Raw genomic sequence first — 21,629 nt, 5'->3', positions numbered from 1 at the left:
CTAGAGAGGCAGTTTTCCTGTGGTTTGGAAATTATATGCCCTCCCCTCATTTACACAAAGGGATATGCTCAGTCTTGCAATATTATTTCTAATGACTGCTTACATACTGAAGAATTTGGTAGCCTATATAAAATCTGGAGAACTGTACTGAAACTTTTTAAACTTCCTAATGGTGTGCAAAAATAGGGTAGAAGATGAAGGGAGGTACTGTAGTTCCTAAAAAAAAAAAAAAGAAATGGAAAAAAAAGCTATGATATTTCTGAGTTAAAATGCCCAAATTTGAAACTGTTGAGGATTAGTTGTCACTCTGTCACTATCCATCACTGTCATATCTAGTAGCAAACCAGATTGGGATGTCAGAATGATATATATTATGCAATAATAAAGTCACACAAGAACACTTTTAAAACAGCATGCGGGTCAGTCCTTCTGCCGTAATGAGCCTAAAATGTGGGCTCCCTGGAGTTAGTGTTGTTCACAGCCAAAGGCAGTTTCAAGCTCTCCAATTATAATTTTCCTGTATAGACCAGACCCTGAGATCCATTCAGAGATCATTTAGGTAAATAAGGTAAGTACAGGACTACCTGAAAGATACTGTTGCATTAATGTGATACAGTTTTTCTGTTCATGCTATGTACATTTCAATAGTCAGCTGATTGTTCTGATCTGGATGACAGAATGAAAACTCAGGTTATGTAGCAGTAATGTAGAGAATGTTTTCCATGTTACTGGTGTTATCTGCTAACAAAAAGTCCAAGCAAGAGCAAACTTTTTACTTGCATATAAAACCTGATATCTGTATATATATGTTTCAGAAAATTAGGAGACAGTTATGGGCCCTTGACTTATCCCAAGCACTGTAAAGGATCCTGAGGAAAAATCGCTGTAATTTATACTTTGTTTTGCCCCTTGAACTCTGGAGTCAAGCTATAAAGGACTGGATAGGGACTGGAGATGTGCTTTACAGGTGAAGAATGCTGAATTGGCGGGTGCCAAGGGAATTATTCTGTACTCTGACCCTGCTGACTACTGTGCACCTGGAGTAGATCCTTATCCAAACGGCTGGGACCTTCCAGGTGGAGGAGCCCAGCGTGGGAATGTATTAAACCTGAATGGAGCAGGGGATCCTCTGACTCCAGGTTATCCTGCAAAAGGTGAGTGACTCTAGAGAAGGCATTCTCTGAGGGTCTGGTACCAAGAAAGGGCAGAGGATGTTTTCTCCCTTATAACAGCACACTTCCTTTCTTAGTCTTTGTTGCTAAAAGGCAGCTTTGGGTTTCACTGCAGTAGGCCATTTGTGTAAATGGCGCATGAGAGAAAGTGAGAGGATATTAGGGGAGCCCTAGAGTACTGATGTGTATTAATCACCTTCACCTTATGCTTCTTCAGCTGCTTGAGTTGTGCCTGTTTCATTTAGCACTAAACCAGATCATTTTGATGGAAACTCATTAAGAATTATTTATGCCAGCACTTGGGCCAGCATATCTGAGAGAGGTAATCACCTCAAGAAAGGCAGTCCCTAAGTGATGGGCAGTGTTGTCTCTAGGCAGCAGAACTTGAGCTGGAAGGGGATACATGTTCAAAACAGCAGCATGGCAGAGCAGACCAGGAAGAAAATTTCTGGTTCCTCATGCCTAGAGTCAGTGATCACACAGATGAATCCCTGGCTCCCTCAATCACAAAGGGTTCCTGTGAATATTGTATTAAGGAGGAAACTATTGCGTATATGCTTTTGTCCATGAAGATTAAGATTTGCACAAAAAAAAAATATTTGTATTTGAGCTTTGTCAGAACAAAACCTGGAGTTTGATTTGTACACATAAACAGCAATCCAGAATATTCAATAGTCCAGTGTATAAGCTTTTATCTGCATCTCTTTATCAACTGGCAAAGTTTTTTAGTTCCCAGCTGAATGTTCCAAGCATGACACTGTGGGCTCCTTCTTTGCTGTTGTTCTTCATGTGTAGCTTAGTCTGAACTTCTTTCCCATGAAGAGAAATATTTCTATGTAAAAGTATTTCAACTCAAAAAAAGTTAAAAAAAAAAAGAACAAATAATTTTAAAATTTCCAGCCATCTTCGTATGCATGCCTGCAGACACTATGGGGGGAACCTTGATTAGTGTCTCTGAAAGTATGTTGGTAAAACACAAAGAATGAAATTACTGGGAATATGTCAGCTCAGCTTCTGGGAAAGTGAAATGATTATTCCTGACTCCAGTGTTAAGACTATGCTAAGAATTGTACAGCTTCATTCTGAGACTTGTAAATATGAAAATATCTGTGTCTGTCTTTTGCTTTCAGAATACATGTACCGATTAGACAAAAGCAGTGGTGTAGGTCTCCCAAAAATTCCAGTTCATCCTATTGGCTATCATGATGCAGAATCATTACTGCGGTAAGTGCATGGGAGACATGAGGTATTTTTAGCAGATTGTTTTTTGGAAGTTATGAGAGCATTTGAAAAGAGAGTCAAATGACTTTTGCACTCTGCTTCTCCTGTAGCTGTTGAATTAATATGTTTGTTTCTTATTAGGACCTCTGTAGGAGGTAAGTGTGGTATCTGTTTTTACATATGAGGTATGTGCAGAGTTGTCTGGAAATGGTCATTTGTAATATGGACTAATATGTCTCCAGGTTTTCTTTTCTTTTAAACTTTATAGTTATCTCTGTTATCAGAATTACTGCTCATAATTATAAAAATATAGATAAAAAAAACTCTTTTATCCACTGCCAACTAGTAGTGATAGAGCAGATTACTGTGTATAAATTTGATGTAGCCAGATATTTCTGTTCAATAAGTATTAAATAATACTAGAACTTGGTTTTGATAATTATGAATAAAACCTAAATCCTTTAAAAATACTGGGTCCTTGTTTTCACTTTTGTCTTGAGAAGTCATAGCATCTAGTTATTCCTGCTATCATATTTTTATATGATTTACAATTTACTCAGCGCCCGAACACGTGTTGAAGTTGTTCTGTGGACTGAAGTATGTATTTACAGTAAAAGACATGCTTGCATTTACAAGAAATATATTTTGCTCCCCAAGAACCAGAACATTCGGCATACTTTCTTTGTATCTCAGAAGTTCATGTCAAAAATAAAAGTCCTTCAAGGGAATCAGTCTGGGTGATTGTGATCCACTGAATTACTGTATTTCCAGTTGTGTTAAGAGGAGAAGCATGACACTTCTGACAATGGAACAAGAATGGGTGACTTGGACTGATCATATTTCTCTACTTTAGCCATCTTTGACATGCATCAACTGCCTATGCTATAAGATTAAGCAGTGTGCAGGGACATGCACCATAAAACTACTGCCTGTGCAGTTAAGGAATGGCCCAAGTTGCATTTTGCTAATTCAAATGCAAATGCAGTTCAAGGTATGAGAATGTTCCAGGGACTATTTACAAGAGGCAGTTTATATGCAAAGCCTTTTGGCCAACACTTCCTTCCAGGATAGCTGTAGACCATTCCAAGCTGATCTCTATGCTGAGGACTATTGTTCTATATTAATTTACTAGTATTAGTGTAGCTGTAGCTAAAACTCCAGATTGTTCTCCTGCCAAAGCTTGTGGTATAAATTGTCCAAAACAATGACCAACACTGGCTTACATGCATACGGGACCTAGCATAGTGTGGTTTCTGGGTCCTCATTTGTTTGGTGCTGTTGTAAGAGCTCTGTAACTGATAATGATTTTTTTTTTTTTTTTCCATAACAGTAATATGGGAGGACCTGCACCACCTCACAGTAGCTGGAAAGGAAATTTGAATGTATCTTACAACGTTGGTCCTGGATTTACAGAAGATCATTCTTCAAGGTCAGTTTTGTTTCCTAAGGAGAGTGTTCTTGGGATCAGGGGAAAAAAACAGGTAGAGCAATAGAGTTTGACCAAAGATAGAGTAGCTGGGTTTATTTATATAATTCCTTTGATTTTGGCTGTTTCCATGGCTGAAATGTGCTCAGTGCAAAGCATTAGTACATTATGTCTTGATTGGATGGATATGACTACCTTGCTTTAGTTTCCAGCTAGTCCTGAACCAGTTTCATTTGAAAAGCATCTAGTCTTTGATAAACTATTTGTTGAGAGGTTTTGGGTTTTTTTTTTGGAGGTTTTTTTTTGTTTTTTTTTTTTCCCCGAGTACTTTTGTTTCCTTTTAAGTTCCTGTGAGTCCAGCTTCTGGTCTTAGCTTTTTACTTATATAAAGCAGTAATTAACTGCTTCTTATAAGCAGTTTTTCTACTCAGCTTTTCCAGAAAAACTCTCATATCAATCAATTTTATTACTTCAGATGGTTTTTAGCTGAATTAGTAATTACAGTTTAGGACTTAAGTCTATGTGCTTTAATGTTGTCAGAGTACAATGTATTGACTTCATATGAGCTGTTTAACATGGGGCTGAGTTGTTGCACCTTCAGCTGTGGTACAGATAAACAACTCTTGATGTTATAGAAAAAAAATCTCTTGATGCAACTCAGGTTGTCTTGTTTTCTGCAGCCTGAGATGCTGCAGTAATATGGACTGTGCTGGAATGTTCTTGTTTTGGCTAGGGTAGAGTTCATTTTCTTCACAGTGGCTGGTATGAGGCTGTTTTTCATTTCTCATGAACACAGGGTCGATAATATAGAGATGTTTTTGTTATTGCTGAGCAGGGCTCACACAGAGCCAAGGCCTTTTCTGCTTTTCATGCTGCCACACTGGTGAGAGAGTGGGGGATACATGGGAGGCTGGGAGGAGGCACAACCAGGACAGGTGAGCCCAGCTGAGCGAAGGGGTGCTCCAGACCATGTGGCATCAAGTTCAGTACATAAAGGGGGGGATGAAGGAGAAAAAGGGAGACATCTGGAGTGATGGTGTTTGTTTTCCTAAGTCACCATTACTTGTGATAGGGCTCTGCTCTTTTGGAGATGGTTGAACAGTTTTGCTTTGCTTGTTTCCATGGATTTTGCTTTGTGTATAAAATTTTCTTTATCTCAGCCCATGAGTTTTCTACCTTTCACCCTATAGATTCTCTCGCTGCTAGTGGGGGAATGAGTGAGTGGCTGTGTGGGGCATGGTTGCTGGCTGGGATTAAACTGTGATGTGGAGTCAGTTCTGATTTGTACCAAACTGCAGAACATTAGAACTATTTACCTTTTGAACATTAGATGCTTTCTATTTTTCTTTCAATATTTCAAATTAAAAAACTAGCTGCTAGCAATAGGTCTTTGGAGTTCTGATCCCACTATCTGTATAAATCTTATTGACATCAGAAATATTACATAGTTGTCAAGGGCTAAATGCTGTTCTCATTTGTGCAAGTATGAATCCAGAAAAAAATACACTGTAATATTTTCAGATTTACTTTGGTTTAATAGGAGATAAATTTGATCAAAATTCTTTTTCTGTCATTTATATTTATATTTATATTGTACACTTTTGAAAGGTGTCAAGATGTTTGGTTATCTAATCGGGTGGATTTTCTCTTTGTGTTTTCTTCCTAAAACACAAGAAAGGTGAAAATGCACATTCATAGCAACAATGAAGTAAGAAGGATTTACAATGTAATTGGTACCATCAGAGGCACAGTGGAACCAGGTAAAATCATTGTCTTCAGCAGAATCTGAAAGAGCAGTGACCTCTACATGTACTTGATGGTTACAAGGGGGAGATGAGGAATATACTTTTCTCTGAAATATTGTATTGCATTATCTTTGAAATGGTGTTTGCACTGGTTTTCATATGGTTCAGGGTATGTCAGCACTTTCACTGTAAATGCTGATTTTCAAGGGGGAGTCATAACCAGGATGGAAATACTTGTCTTCAGGCAAGTAACTTTGCAATTGAAAGAATATTTTGAAGTGGATATTCTCCCCTAAGAAACATGGGAATGGATTTTGCGTTCCATTGGAAGACACTATATCAACCATTATTGACTTTTTGTCTATCCTAGAGTCTCTTGTAACCAGCGTGGTTTAATAATCTAAAAAAAACAGATATATAGACATTCCTAGAATGATGATAACATAATTTATCTTCTGACTGCAGCGCTTTCCTCTTGCCTAAAACACAACTGTTAACCATATTATAGTAGCACAGAGACCTAGTCTGAATTTTATCTCAGTAATCATATCTCTGTCATGATTTGGACAACCCTTTTTATGATTAATTATATATATCCAGAAAAATGCTGCATTCAGCACAGGAATTCACAATGCTGTGAATTTCTGTGCTCTACAGATAAAACTGTACAGCATCTTCACCATGAAGCACACTATTGTGAAGTATGGAAAAACGCTTCTATCTTTAGAGGAAACCTGTAGTATATTCAGTAATAAAACTAATAACATGAAGTTTGAAGTTTTTAAGTCTTGTGGATCCAGTTACTGGGTTTGACAAATTCTTCAAGACTGACTGAAAATACAGAAAAATGTCTTCAGAAATTTAAAACACTTTTTTCCTTTCTATCATGTATATTATAAACTATTAATCTCTATTGCTTGATACGTACGTGGAAAATTAGAAATTACTTCAAGTTAATGTCTCTATGTCAGGAAGAAAATATTCCTAAGTAAACCTCCAAAATTAATTTCTCTAGACAGATATGTCATCCTGGGAGGCCACCGTGACTCATGGGTGTTTGGTGGCATTGATCCTCAGAGTGGGGCAGCTGTGGTTCACGAGATTGTGAGGAGCTTTGGAAAATTGAGAAATGAAGGTAAATGTAATAAAAGAATAAGGCACATCAAAGTAGCTACTCTCAGCAGTGCCCATTGATTTCGGTGAGATTTAAACATATGCTTGAAATTAAAAACCTGTATCTCTGATGCAAGAGATGTTGATTCAAGATGTTTATTCAAGACTGATGTCTTGAATAAACACGCTGTTGTTGAATAAACACCTTGGTGTATGTGAAGTACTCTGCTCAAGAGAAAGTACACCTAGAGGGAAACAAAACAAAATGGGGGATGGTGAAATAAACACAACATTTAGGTACAATTGACTACTCTGTATTTGAGGTAGGTCAGACTGGATATATCAGTGGTGTTATAATACTGACACAGTGCTGAACTCATAAAGGCTTCTTCAGGGCCACACTGAGAGCCCTCTCAGCACTTGACTGTGTCCTGGAGGCATATTCAAGAATAAGTGAAGGATGTCAGTGTAATGCTGAGAATGAGCTGTGCAAGCATAGTAGGAGGTAATGGTTAAAAATACCTCATGCCTACTTGCATTAGAATAGGAACAAATGTCAGCTGCACCAGGTTTCTGTTGCTGTCAGAGCAAATGCTGTCTCCCTGTCTGACATCCCATGGAGAGAAGCTGTGACATAAATACCGTGCTAGAGAAGTGTTCTTTGCCTGCTATTACACATAAAACCTATTGACATTTAGTTTTATTTCCATTTCTTCCCAGTAACTGAATATCAGGGGAAGCTGTCTCTGGAATGCGAATGGGGAAAAATTAAGTTAAAAAAAAAAAGGGAGTAAAAGATGAAAAGGTTCCAGTAGCTTCACAGAAAACTTTGAACTGAGGTACAGCATCAGAGCAATAGATCCTGCTCTATTTAGCATGCTTTTAAATTGAATGGAGCACTTCAAGTGAAAGATTTTTCTTTTGAAGGTGATTTGTCAAAGTTACAGGGAATTGCTTAAGTTTTGAAATCTTTCCAATGATTTCAAAGGTCAAAGAAGTTCTGTAATAGATATGAAAATATGTCTCTTTTCTGTCAGGGTAGACACTGATATACAATGTATACTAGACTGAACAGAGCAAGAGGATTAGAAAAGCTTTCTTGCTTTCTTGCTTTCTTTCAAGACTTTGTGCACAGCACATTTATTTCCTTAATCAGAGTTTTAGATTCTAGAAAATTTTCTTGCATTTAAAGGTGAGAGACGAAATACATTATTTGGCCCGATATTGAAGTAGAGGACAGACTGCTACAATAGCAAATCATTATTAGATAAGGTTACCGAAATTGGTGTTAAAGTTCCTTATGGATATCTCTTTCCCCACAGATCATGGTAAAAGATCAGCCCCCAAAAAAATGCCATATGTTTTCACATTAGTCATGTAACAACCAGCTTTTATTTTTGTAATAAATTTTCATTGTCTTTCATTTTAGGATGGAGACCAAGGAGAACAGTGATATTTGCAAGCTGGGATGCAGAGGAATTTGGCTTGTTAGGATCAACAGAGTGGGCTGAGGTAAACTAAGAGTGTTCAAAAAGAGATTTGCATGGTGGCTGCTCTTTGAGAAATCTGCACTAGAAAGAAGCACTTCTTCCCTCCCCCCGCTCTTTTTCTTACACACACAATCTCTCTCTCCCTTGAGTTTCCTTTTGAACTACCAAGAATCTCTAGCTCCTTGCATTTTATGATATCCTTCTATGAAACAGCTGTTTCTTTTGTGAATGGGAAGATAGTTCTGAGGGACAAAAAGTTTATCAGTATTTTGTTCCTTTTTTTTTTCTTTCTCAAAGGAAAATGCCAAAGTATTGCAAGCACGGGGAGTGGCTTATATCAATGCAGATTCTTCTGTTGAAGGTACATGGATATGACTTGTGTTTTGCAGGAATAGTGGTGGTATGACTGAGAGGGATTTTGTCTTGATGATCCATGAGACCTTCAATGTGATAATTTTTGTTGTATTAATTCAGAAATCAATATGGGGAGAAACTGTGGCTTAGAATCATAAAGTATCCTTCAGATATTCATGCTTTTTCAGGGAAAAAGTCCTTTACAGTAGTGACCCACTGTTTAGGAGGTCATAAGAGAGACAAGAAGTGTTGTGCCCTGCATTCTGTGGCAACTCTTTAGAGTCAGCTTCTTCTTATAATGTGCATATTAATCATGGGGGCATAAGAGAAGCTTTTAAGACTTGCTTCAAGAGCTGGGCTCTAATTCAACCTAACCAATAAAGTGCACTGGGAAAATCATAGGAAAACTCTTCTCAGCTTGCTCCTCTTAAAGAGTGTAGCTCCCTAGTCTCTTTCCTAATAAGTAACAGCATGAAATTTCAACTGAGGGAACTTCCTTCTTTAAATAGTTTGTCATGTTTTTTCAGGAAACTACACACTGCGAGTGGATTGCACACCGCTGATGTACAGCCTGGTTTACAGTCTGACTAAAAAGGTAATACCACTTGAAATTTTTAGCTGGTATGTTCAGTGCTCACTTACTTGATGGGGCTCTGTAAAAATATGGTGTCATATCTTTCTTTTCTGATTGCAGTACCCCTTCTAGGTCAATAGCTAAGGAACTGGAGTTTTTCCCAGGACAGATAAGGGGATTCCAAGCTCATACCATTAAATTAGTAACTATTTGGAATTAGGAGATTTTTTTCCACTCCTCCTGTGAAAGTATTCCTTCTAAGAACAAAAGCATAAAATCATGCTGTGAACCAGAGGACAGAAACAAGCATATGCTTGGCTGCGCAGATCAACTTCTAGAATGCCCATGGTAGTAGGAGACTCTGATCCCTCTAGGCAGGGGTAGAAATTAGGGTGGCTACCATGTTTTTTTGTGTGATGTGACAGGTTTGGTCAATGTGCTCAGCTTCTGTGTACCCTGTTAGTTATTCTTTGTCTCTGACCATGATGCTGTCACACATTTGTGTGGCACACAAAACTGAGAGATAGGGACCTTTCTCAGGAAATAGCCACACCATCTTGAATGTAAGATGTTCCTTGCTTTGGGAAGTGGTCTCTCTGTGAACATCTAATCTGTGAACATCTAATTAGTTTTTGTATATATTTTAGATGCTGATCTGATATACATTCAACTACTGTGTATATTCTGTGAATTTACTTTATCTGCCTTTATCTGCTTTATGTATTCAGTCATTTGATAGTTTATTATCTCTTGGAAGCTGGCATCAGACTGGTGCAAAAGTAAAGGAAAAGTAGTAAATCAGTATAATAATTTTCTGGCAATTAAAAGACAGCAAATAAAATGTAGCTCTGTTAAAAGTGGGTACCCAGATAAAGAGACTTCTGTCCCAAATTCAGGAAGGGTTGATCACCTGCAGTTCCCATGGTAACTTGTGCTAAGTGAAAGTGTTCAGAACTGTCAGGAAATCAGGTCAGCAGAGTCTCAGTTTGGACACCAAGAGCCATCATTAAAATCTTGACCTAAATACCAGTAAAAATACTTGTGTAACTGTTCCTCAAGTTCAGAAGCAAAGGCTGATGAATGCATGTAACCACGGCTTGTTGGTAGCTGATGTCTGAAGAGAATGCTGATGAGGATGCATGTCCCATGTGATCCCATCCGTAGTTAATCTGTGGTAAAAAGTTTCCATGCTGATAGTTCTGTTCTATGGGCAATTTCCTTCACAGACAAAACCCCAAATAAATTAGTTTTAATTTGATTCCTGTTGTGGAGTAATTCTTATAGATAGAAGATAGTTAGATTAATAATAGAATATATATTAATAATCTTTAATGGATTCAAAATTATAAAACCTCAGCAGTCCACCAATATAAAGGAAAGATGAAGAAACATCCACAGTGTTTAAGCTGCTCAGGTACCTTCAAATTAGTCAGTAGTAGGAGTGAACTTTAGAATGATTGTAATTTGTATCCCTCTCTAGCAGCTATGATCACATAAGCACCAGGTACTGTTCACTTTTCCCTTCTAAGGTTTCTTCTGCATCCATAAACATATTTTTTGTGAACTGAAAGAAGGTAGAAACAGTTTTAAATTAAACTAAGAAGAAATTTAAATTTTCTGCCAAAGTAAAGCGAAATATATTGGTTTTGTGAGGGATTTATCTTTTGAATATTTAAATTAAATGGCTGAAAATTTCATAAAGAAATATCATAATTAAAATATTGGCTTGAAGTGTTTTGCTTTCTTTGTTTTTTCTTCCATCTAAATTTAACTACTTTTTTGCAAATAAACTATTATTCTGGAAAATGCTATGCATTTGAAGTGTTAAAATGGAAATGCAAAAAAGTTGAGGGACTTAAGATGACTCACTCATAACCCTAAGCCATAGGCTTGGTGTGATGACAGGTTGTTGACTTGTTGTTTGGTAACATTTAAACATTTAAAATTGTACCCTTTGTCTTTTTTCTAGATACCAAGTCCTGATGAGGGGTTCGAAGGAAAATCTCTTTATGAGAGCTGGTATAAAAAAAATCCATCAAGTGAATATAAAGAGGTCCCCAGGTCAGTGACAAAAGAAAGTTAATTATATACCAAACATTACATCACAAACACAAACTTGTAGAGAGTGGGTTTTAAAGAAATACTCATGAAAAGCTGAGTCCTGAAGAGAAATGGTATGATTCGCAGCTGATATAAATTCCAGAATTTTAATGATTGCAGCTGAAGCACTACTGTGCAACAGGTTTGTGAACCTGTCTTTGTAGATAAGCAATATATTAAACATGTTCTTTTAGCTTATAGAGGTTTAGGCAAATAAGGATAGTGGTAAGCCAGTGGTAATTAGACAAGATGTTAACTCAACAGCTTTCCCTTGGATTTTTTCCAGTCTTTTGGAAGCCCCTGAGTTTGGGTGGCTGCAGAGCACACCAGGAAGGATTTTACAACATTGTCCTACTGGGGGATTTCTACAGGATCTCAAAAACTGATTTTATTCCATGAAGCCATGTACTTCATGTACTACTGTGATTTCTTCTCTGAGTTGAGAGCTTGGGGTAGTGGAAGTTCATTGGAAGGAGTAAGGTCCCTGGTTCTTGTCAGTGATAAAAAGACAGTGAGGTACATTGTCTTCTTGAGAACTGGATACCTCTCACCCTAAAAAGGGTGACTTTGATCCTCAGAGAATGGAATTTATGAGGTGCAGGTAATTCAGGGGTCAGAGGCAGTTCATGGTATGTTGACAAAGAGCACACTGGGGAAAGACTATGTGGTGTGTAGTGACTGACTGCTGAATAAATAAATACCTGCCATGGTATACTTGGAAGCAAACTAAAATTATACCTTAAGTATTGTCACTCAAGGCATTTCCCTCTTTCTTGTTTAAAGAATAAATAAACTGGGTTCTGGCAATGACTTTGAAGCATTTTTTCAACGTCTTGGCATTGCTTCAGGCAGAGCACGTTACAGTAAAAATTGGGTAAGTCTATTTAGTTTGGTCTTGCTTGTAAGTGCCTGAATAACATCATGTATAAAGGAGCCATTTAGACTTCCAGCTTTTTAGAATAGTACAGTTCAATCTGTCAGAGTGGTGTCTAATTCCTACAGCTCTATGTGCTCCCTCAAAACAAATACGTAATAAATAAGAATTATCAACTTGTCACTTAGACAGAAGGACTTTTGCTCAGGGTAAATGGATGTGCTCAAAATTACCTATGGCTGATGAGGGCTTCTGAGTAGCTTATGGTGACTTTCAAATTATTTTTAACACTTTATGAAGCTTTGAATTCAAAATGGTTTGTGTTTTATTGAAAGTATGGATTGGGCTCTGGAGTATACTGTGAGAGAAGATGAACTGAGAAATGTTCAAGGAGCAAACTATTCAATGTGGTCATTTCCTCTGAAAAGGAAGGAATATCCAAGGACACAAACAAATGATTATTGTATCCAAGCAAGAGAAGAAGTCCAATCTCACCTGGATTTAGCCAACTGAAAGTTATGTGTCTGTGCTTAGGTACCTTCTTTGGGCTGTGTACATGGTCAGTGGAGAGAGATTTCTCCAAATGACCATTCATCTCAGCATAGGTTAAGGGCTCTCTTTAAGAGAGCCACTACTGACCAGTTCTTCTCCTTAGACTGTGTATAGTGGCTGCATAGGATTAGTATGACCCGAACACTTTAACTTTACCAAGCCACGCCGATATAGACATTGCTGAATAATGCTTTTGTTTTGGATTGGTTTCCTTTGTTTCAGAATGTGGAAAAATACAGCAGCTATCCAGTTTACCACAGTGTCTATGAAACCTATGAAATTGTGGAACAGTTTTATGATCCCACTTTCAAGAATCATCTGACAGTAGCTCAGGTACGGGGAGGGCTGGTGTTCGAGTTGGCCAACTCTGTTGTGCTTCCCTTTGACTGTAGAGATTATGCATCAGCTGTGAGCAACTATGCTCACATCATCTATAATTTGTCAAGGAATCATGAAGAGGAGCTGGCAACATACAGTGTATCCTTTGGTACGTACAGTCTTCACATTCCTCCTCTGTTAATGCTAACAGTGCCTTAGATTAATGGATGTCTTAGTCATGAGCTGGTATCTACCTTGTGCTGTATGAACAGTACATAAAACAAGAGCAATGCCCTCCTTTATTTGAAATGGGAATATTTTGTCCCTAGCATGCTTGTGTGGGGACTACGCCACTTCCAAATAGAGTTAACACTTACAGTTGCATTGCTTTGACCTGTGTATGATTCACCAGTATTGACAACAATGTATCATTGTCTTGTTTCCTTAAAAAAAATCACATGGTTTTGCAGCTTACTGTGTTGGATAATGCTGTGCCTCAGAAACTTTTTTTAATTAGCAACATTATAGAATATTCAGTTTAGGATTTGGCTTTTAATGGCCAGTATCAGGTACACATGTATGTGTGTACACACACAGACACACACACACACACACACACAGACATTGTCAGTCTTTCTCAAAACTCTGTGTGGAGTGACATAACAGTAAAATGCAGGTTGCTGGGATTTATAAAATCTCAGACATACCTGAACAGTCTGATTCTGGTTCCATGATCCAGTTTTTGATATTTCTGTACATTCTTCAAGCAACAAATACTAAACAATATTCACAACAATACTTACTGCTATTGTGTCTAAGAGAGGTTTGCACACAGAATTACATACTTTTTAATGTAGGAATATGGGGTCATCTTCCTTCTGTGAGACTTTTAACAATTCAGGATCATGATCACAGTGGAAGATAAAGCTTTAATTGAAGAATTTGATTTGGTAAATGACATCTGCAGAATTTGAAGTTAAATAATTTGCTCCTGCTCCCTCCAGATGCTCTGTTTTCAGCTGTGAAGAATTTTACAGAAGTTGCTGCTAGCTTTCATGAGAGACTGCAACAAATAGATCTCAATAAGTAAGTTCAACACTTTTTTACTTCCTGTCCAAGTACTCCATGTAGTCCTCTGAGCTCAAGAGGACTTAGTCTTCATTTGCTACCACTTAATGGAAAAAAGTAAATAAATAAGATGTATTTGTGGTGTGATTTATGAAGAACTTTCAAGAAATTCTATGCACCACCTATGCCAAAAGGCCTAGGTTGCACTTGACTTAATTCTTAATTTATTCTTTGTAGGCCATGCCCAGAATGACAAGCCAAACTTTGTTTTGTATATACATGTATGTATGTTCCATTTCTTGGGAAGAATCTAATTTAGCCATATGCTTACCCTTATGGAACACTAACTGAGAATAAAAGCCATATTTTTAATGGCAGCAAATTTCAGATAAAGGAGCTAACAGTAATCTCTTATGCAAAAGATGACATTTATGACATATGACATGTATGTGACATTTTCTAAATGGCTTTATTGATGGATGGCCCAAATCTATGCTTTATCTCAACTAACCAGTTTCAGTTTCTGTTTACAAAACTGTAAAATTGAAAAAAAAATTCCTTAACGGTAGTAGAGTTACTCCAGTTTTACTGTGATATAAATTTTAACATTTTTATTGGTGAATTGCCTTTGAAGGTCTACAAGTTACTTTGGATGTAAACCACCAAACCCTCATATATTCTGTATAACCTCATCACAGTTCTTTTATTTATTAAGCATCAATAGTATGTGCAGGGCTATTAAAAGCACACAGACACAGATGGTCTCTGCTGTAGGGAATTAAAAATCTACCATCAGAAATTCTCAGAAGGCTTAAAAGAGGATTTTAACATCACAGGGTTCCTTTTTCTGATATGTTGTGATTTTACATAAAAACAAATGCAATTTTATCAAAGTAATTTGTCTGCTTTCTGGAAAAGAGGGTCCTTAGAAAACCTTTGTACAAAAAAAGAAAATGGTCTAAGCATCCTCATGAAAAGGAAATACAGGAATGAGAGAAAATGTGAGAGAAAGCACCTGAAACACTGTATTTTGATGTTATCATTTGGACTTTAAAAACAGCTTTAAGAGACTTTCCAGTTATGAACCAGACTCTGTCACAGCACAGATCAGCATAATTCTGTTATGCAGGTTAGCTGATAGCACGGGCTATCTTTTGTGTCCTACACTTAAACTTCAACATCCCAGATTTACTGCCCTTTATAAATCCAGATTTGTGCTGAGTTAAAAGTAGGTCAAATACACTGCTAACATATTTAACATATTCCCTTTTTGTTTTTTCTTTAGTCTGCTTGCTGTCAGATCACTAAATGATCAGCTTATGTTTCTAGAAAGGGCTTTCATCGACCCTCTTGGATTACCTGGCAGGCCATTCTATAGGTGAGAAAGGCTTACTTTTCACTTTCCTCATGGAGTACCTATGAAAATTCCTTTAAGATTTACAAGTCTCTAAATGGAGTTATAATGATTTTATTCAACACAGCAAAAGTACTTGGGACAGGAAGAATAAGATTAAAAGGAGAAACGACATTGGGGAAAACTTCAGTGTGATACACTATACAGAATGAGGAAGATTCTTGTTGGAAGCCTAAGATTCTTGTTGGAAGCCTATTCAGATAATTTCTCTTGGTTTGATTTGGCTTCTAAACAGATGTAAAAGTTTAGCCCTGGAGTAATTTTAAATAATTTTAATTGTAGGAAATTCAGGAAGCTGTTCCTATTAGTGGAAAGTGAAATAGTGTGAAGAACCTACAATTTGATCGATTTTAAGAGCACAGCCATGCAGGCAAATGTAGTGTGGAGGGCAGTACTGAAACAGCAGGGACGGAATTCAGTGGTCCTCTCATGCAGGTAAAGAAGTAAATCTTACTTAAGAGGCAGTGAATCAAGTCTAGTCTAGTTTTATAATGTAGCTTATGTTATTTTCTTGCTTCATGGACTTTGGCTACTATTGCTGCAATATTCTTATTTATTTACATCTTCAATGTCAAGTGATTACAACTGGTCTATAAAACACAAAAAGTATGTTTTATTTTCCTAATGAGTAATAGTTATTTTTTCCCTCAACTTCCCTACAGACATGTTATCTTTGCTCCAAGCAGCCACAACAAATATGCAGGAGAATCCTTCCCAGGAATCTATGATGCCATGTTTGATATTGAAAGCAAAGCTGATCAACAAGAAGCCTGGGAAGAAGTGAAGAGGCAGATTTCCATTGCAGCCTTCACTGTGCAGGCAGCAGCAGACACACTGAAGGAAGTAGCATAAATATGAGCAATACAGTCGTCAGTAAAGACTAAACGTGACAGTTTGCAGAATCCTTAAAAATGGAGCACTTGAAAACACTAGGACAATTATGATAAAGAACAAAAAATCAAAAAAAATCTTGGTCTTTGCAAATAATATAACCAAGTTGAATGCATTTAGTAATGTTAACAAGATAATGTACTCTATTCCGAGAGGTCAGGATTTAGATGTCTTCTGAACTGAGACTGATAATGTTTCAGGTTTTCTCCCAGCTTTGTATTGTAAGAATTGCTAACCACTCGATTTATTTTCAGAGTTTTGAATTTTTCTAGCTTGATTATTATAGTGATCTCCATAGTTCTTCAGGAAAACAGAATTCATTTCATGTTTCTATCAGTTACTAATTTTGTTGTTGCCTTTTTGTTACTTACTCTGGGATTGCATAATTATACCTCAAGACAGACCTCTCAGCCCTCCTTTTCCACAAAGATTGAGATGGACATGGAGATGGGAAAGCTGTCACATACCATGTGCAGGATCTATAATAATCATAAGAAGTTTTGGGCAGCCAGCCCAGAATACTCATCCATGACATTCTTTTCCTCACATGCTGAACCTTGCAGCTGTTTGCAAATAAATTTAAGCAAGAAGATTTTAGTTACTTGAATAAAAACAAGGCAGTACATCTTGTCAGACATGTAGTCATTTCACAAAATGTCTTTCAAGATGAAAACCCTATTGTTATTCTTTTAACCAAAATCTACCCTTGCTATGCCTTGTCTCCATAGAGGTGTTTTTAATATGAAGACAGAATCAAAGAAAACTCATCATGTCCTTAGTTTGAAAGGATACCAAATTATTACCATTTTTGTAGAGTCTGTATATCTGATGATCATGTGCTGCTTACTCTTATGACAGACCACGAGATGACCACGATCAGACAGAGAAGACTCAGAAAATCAGATCCCTTCATCTGAAATTTTGCCACTGGACTTTTACTAACCTCTTACACAGCTAATACTTTGTGTGATTTATGTGTCATATTAGCTGAGACCTCTACCATGTCTAAAACTACTGGCCTGTGATCTGATGGTTTTCAGTACTATGGCGTATTGATTTCTTTTCCATGAGGCTTCATTTAATCATAAATATTTCTGCACTTCACATTAAAACTTTTTAGACAATTTACTGTAATTAAGTCATTATTTTGCTTAACTGTTGGTCTTTCTGATAAAATAATCTCGTTTATCAGATAATGGGAAATGCTCTTATACCCATAGTTATTGCCCAGTTATTTTCACATTTTTTATGAAACTGATTGGAATAAAATGATGAACATGTCTTCCCACAATCAGTGCTGATGGGAGACATTGCTGACTCTGTTTTTTTCACTTCTGGCTGCTCCACTGCCCCACTTTTACCAGTGGAGAATTCATTATGACTGTCTATAATCCACCTCTGAAAAAAATTAGCCAGGTTAGTTTAGTTATCTTACCCTAGATGATTTTGTCTGCAGCAGTCAGGACAATGATAAGCCAAATCCACCATGTAGAGAGGAGCAGGAATAAACAGCTCCTGTTGACCAGGTGATGCAGTAACAGTATTTTTCTATTGCAGAGGAGGATGAAGTGCCAAACTCCAAAATTGTGGAGATCTTTCCCCATGTGACCTGTATGCTGCTTCAGCAACTTCTTCTTTCAGTCCAGAAGACATAATTTTTTCATCTCTGGCCATAGCATTATTTCATTTAAGTTTAATTACAGCCCTTTTTAGAAATAGTTAGCAAATAATATATAATGTCCTGGCCCCGTATCACACAAAATACAGAAGTAGTTACACTCTTTAACTACAGCAACATCCATTAAAAAAAAATCTGTTGCCTGTTCTCTAATCACTGCAGGGAACAGGATACAGGAAAAAAAAATTTCTCTCTCCTAATGACTAGAAGCTGAAGACATAGGCTTCTGTGATGAAGTTCAACGGGGCTGAGTGCCAGGTGCTGCCCCCGGGTCAGGGAAATTGCAAGCACAAATCCAGGCTGGGCAGAGAATAGATGGAGACTAGCCCTAAGGAGAAAGACTTGGAGGTGTTTGTGGATGAGAAGCTCATTGTGACCTGGCAAAGAGCACTTGTGGTCCAGAAAGCCAGCTGCATCCTGGCTTCAGCAAGAGAAGTGTGGCCATCAGGTTGAGGGAGGGGATTCTGGTCTGCCCCACCTGCAGTGTTGTGTCCAGCTCTGGGCCCCAGTGTAAGGAAGGCCTCTGTAAGGAATCTAGAGAAGGACAACTAAATCCAGGCCTGGAGCACCTCTGCTGTGGAGACAGGCTGAGAGAGCTAGGGCTGTTCAGCCTGGAGAAAAGAAAGCTCCATGGAGACTTCACAGCACCTTCCAGTACCTAAAGGACCTAAAGAAGGCTGGAGGGGGACTTCTTATAAAGACATGTGCAACAGGACAAGGAGGAATGGCCTTAAGGAGAAGTGTACAGTCCTTGTGTTCAGTGCACAATCCTTTACACTCTCAGCTTCACTGGGTACATTCTGTTGTGGAAGAAAGGGTCAAAGTTTGCAAGCTGCACTTGTCAGCTGCCAGAAATGCAAGCTTTTATTTGGAATCTGATAATGGTCCCCTGAAGCTCCAGATAAGAAAGACTCAGACTCAAAGAATCAACATCTACTATGGTTGTAATCTGACAGAAAGACTGCAGAGGCCGTGAGAGAGTTCAGGGGACTGTGCAACTGGCAGAGTCAGAAGGAAACTACTGATGTGAAGTTTCAGTTGAGCATTCCCCTGTTGCCATTTTTCCTGCCAGAGCTGCCTTTCCCACAGATCAGGGTCCCTCGATCTCTCAAGCCACAAGTTCAACCTTTAGCCAGGCAGTAGGTCAAACAAAACAACAGCAGTGTATCTTTGTTGCTGCAGATACTAACCTTTAGAGCCCAGTTACTGAGCAGCTACAACTTACAGTTTACAAGCCTTGGCATTCATTCTGTGTTTCATGTACCATGACTGGCTTTACTAATTGGCTGAATAGCAGAATTATGCATTCAATATACAAATGCGTGCTAGTTTTGCATTTGGCATGTGTGTACTTGCCAAATATTTTTGAGCTTTTTTGTTTACCAGGGATTTATGTGTTTTAAGTGAGTGGAGTCTGTGTAGCTACCTGCAAGTGGTCCTAGCTTCAGCTGAACCTCACTCTTGTTTTCACTGTCAGAATGAGCAATTCTCACTACTCCTGAACTCAGCATGAGGCATATGCAGTAACTAATAATTTTCATGATAATTCTAAAAGTGATACTAATAAAAGAAGTACTGTGTGTTCAGGAGTTTATGGTTTGGACCCTTTTCCTCACTTGCGCTAAGAAAATTAGTTCTTTTACCTTGTAATCTTTTCACAGTTTGTTTTGCATAATTTCTCTGACTACTTTGGGTTGGTCTTATCTCCTTTTAGCCTCAAACTTTTGATTAAACTTAGACTGAAGTGGGTGTTTTCAAATCAGCTATTATCAGCAATGCACTTGTAGAGGTATCTCACACTAGTAATATCTTAGTTCTAGCTGGAGAAGCCCCATGTAAAATAACAGGGTGATGAATGTGGCTTTGATATTGCCAGGAAAGGACTCAAAGGAAGATGAGTATTTTGGGCTGCTGATCATCTCAAGAGCTCTAGGGTCTCTCCTTGGGTATGAAATGAGATGATCAGTAACAAGTAAGAGTGAGGTGGTTGCAATGTGGGAGGTATTTTAAGTTTTGGCTTTGTTTTTCACTAGCCAAGTCTCTTTTAATTTGTAATACATTTCTTTTCCCTGAGTGGAATGTGTTTTGGTAATGATGTTAATCAGCAAGTGATTTGCGTTCATTTCAACCCATGAGCTTTTTAATCTTATTTCCTGCCTCAGTCTTGTTGAGGAGGGCATGTGATTGAAGGCAGATTTACACTGGATGTTATGCTTGCATTTAGTTGTAACATAATATACTCCACCTGTGGCTAATCCATGGCATGTAAGAACATGTCACAACTAATAACTAATAGCAATGGGGCTGTATTTTAAGTGGTAGAAGCCATTTGGCTGCTGCTTGTTGTTCAACCTCAGCATTGCTAATGCCCTTGTCACTTTAAAAAGACGCTCACATAGAAATAAATGCATTTCATACATTCTCACTGTTGCTATTCTTGCCTTCTTCCTCCACTGATGTTATTATCATGTGAGGTCTAATTTTGATGGCAATCTCCAAAAGCCCTTGTCACTTTACTGTCTATTATGTGCCAGTCCTACACCTGTGGTGCTATATAAATGCTAATAATACATCAATACGCTCATTCTTTGTGAGTTCTGTAGGTGGAGTTCCATCTGGTTTGTATATGTCAATTCAGATGCTGGTGTGAAATGTCATTGCTGTTCAGAATTTGTGATGGTTTATGAGCAGTTGGGAAATGACAGGAAAAAAGTCACAGGACTGGACCTCCTTATGATTGGAAGACATCCAGCCCTGTGCTTAAGACAGTGGCTGTGACTGGTGTGGAATACCCAAGTGGAGTAATTTTCCTCTGAAAAGCCCTAGTTTAAGTAATTGGGACATTAACCAGCCTTTCCTGCGTTTTCTGAATATTTTCAGCTCATCATAATGTATTTACGAAAGTTTTGGTACTCAGAGTACTGACATTTCTTTCACAAACAGTACTTACTTTGGGTTTTGGGAGTGTGTGGTAGGAATTTGGAGCATGCCCAGGCTCCCAAAAAAGCTTTCCTGCCTTCAGCCATACAACTGGTCTCAAATGGGCAGGTCCTCAGCTCCAGAAAGATCAGTCTTAGCTTCCATGTAGCCATGAAGGAACTCGGCAGCAGGGAGTGATGCAAGGTCAGAGTAAGTTTATGCAAAATGTGATGATTCTGTGAACATCTTTTGACTATTCCCTGGGCTGCAGTTGTTTCCTTCCCCATGAGATACTGATGGATTTGACTAAATTAGATGAGGAAAACTTGATCTTAAGAACTTTGTAATCTTAAGTGCAAGTAGCTGGAGAATAGAGGAAAGAAATTTGCGACCTTTCCTAGTTGCAAATCGAATGATGTCTGGCCAATCTAAATTATATTCTCAGGTGCTCTAAGTATACATTTCTTGCTAAGGATTTATGTTACCATGGATTAAAAAGGGAAGCAATTCAACGTTTTGTTGGTAAAGAGGAAATAAGTTTTCCCTTAATTTCATCTCTTGGCCACTTCCACTGGAACAGGTTGTGAACAAACAAAAATCAGGAACTTTCAAAACCAGAAAGTCCTGATAATTAGTAGAAATTAGGATCTTAAATACTGCATTGCTTGGCGCACAGCCGGGATACATATTTGTTACAGAGATACACACCCAGCTGCACCG

At 37.9% G+C, this 21,629-nt stretch overlaps 1 protein-coding gene across 4 annotated transcripts in view; it reads left to right on the top strand.

The window, feature by feature from the left end:
* Positions 1-21,582, top strand: part of LOC135450730 (glutamate carboxypeptidase 2-like) — a 29,704-nt gene extending 8,122 nt beyond the window's left edge. For 2 of the 4 annotated variants that reach the window (XM_064719160.1, XM_064719168.1), the window contains 14 exons: positions 968-1,154; positions 2,303-2,396; positions 3,724-3,822; positions 5,494-5,579; positions 6,580-6,699; positions 8,107-8,189; positions 8,465-8,528; positions 9,049-9,116; positions 11,065-11,156; positions 11,979-12,069; positions 12,844-13,108; positions 13,944-14,025; positions 15,293-15,385; positions 16,084-21,582. In XM_064719160.1, the coding sequence (XP_064575230.1) occupies positions 968-1,154; positions 2,303-2,396; positions 3,724-3,822; positions 5,494-5,579; positions 6,580-6,699; positions 8,107-8,189; positions 8,465-8,528; positions 9,049-9,116; positions 11,065-11,156; positions 11,979-12,069; positions 12,844-13,108; positions 13,944-14,025; positions 15,293-15,385; positions 16,084-16,273 (1,614 nt within the window). In that variant the 3' untranslated portion in view covers positions 16,274-21,582. Of the gene's footprint in view, positions 1-967; positions 1,155-2,302; positions 2,397-3,723; positions 3,823-5,493; positions 5,580-6,579; positions 6,700-8,106; positions 8,190-8,464; positions 8,529-9,048; positions 9,117-11,064; positions 11,157-11,978; positions 12,070-12,843; positions 13,109-13,943; positions 14,026-15,292; positions 15,386-15,703; positions 15,851-16,083 lie in introns of those variants that run through there. The other 2 variants (XM_064719161.1, XR_010441142.1) reach the window with 2 other exon arrangements.
* The last annotated feature ends 47 nt before the right edge of the window (positions 21,583-21,629 follow it).

This window comes from Zonotrichia leucophrys, chromosome 1 (genome assembly GCF_028769735.1).
Source record: "Zonotrichia leucophrys gambelii isolate GWCS_2022_RI chromosome 1, RI_Zleu_2.0, whole genome shotgun sequence".
NCBI classification, from domain to species: Eukaryota; Metazoa; Chordata; class Aves; order Passeriformes; family Passerellidae; genus Zonotrichia; species Zonotrichia leucophrys.
The sequence above is the reverse complement of the archived record's forward strand: the minus strand, read 5'-3'. Positions and strand labels throughout refer to the sequence as shown.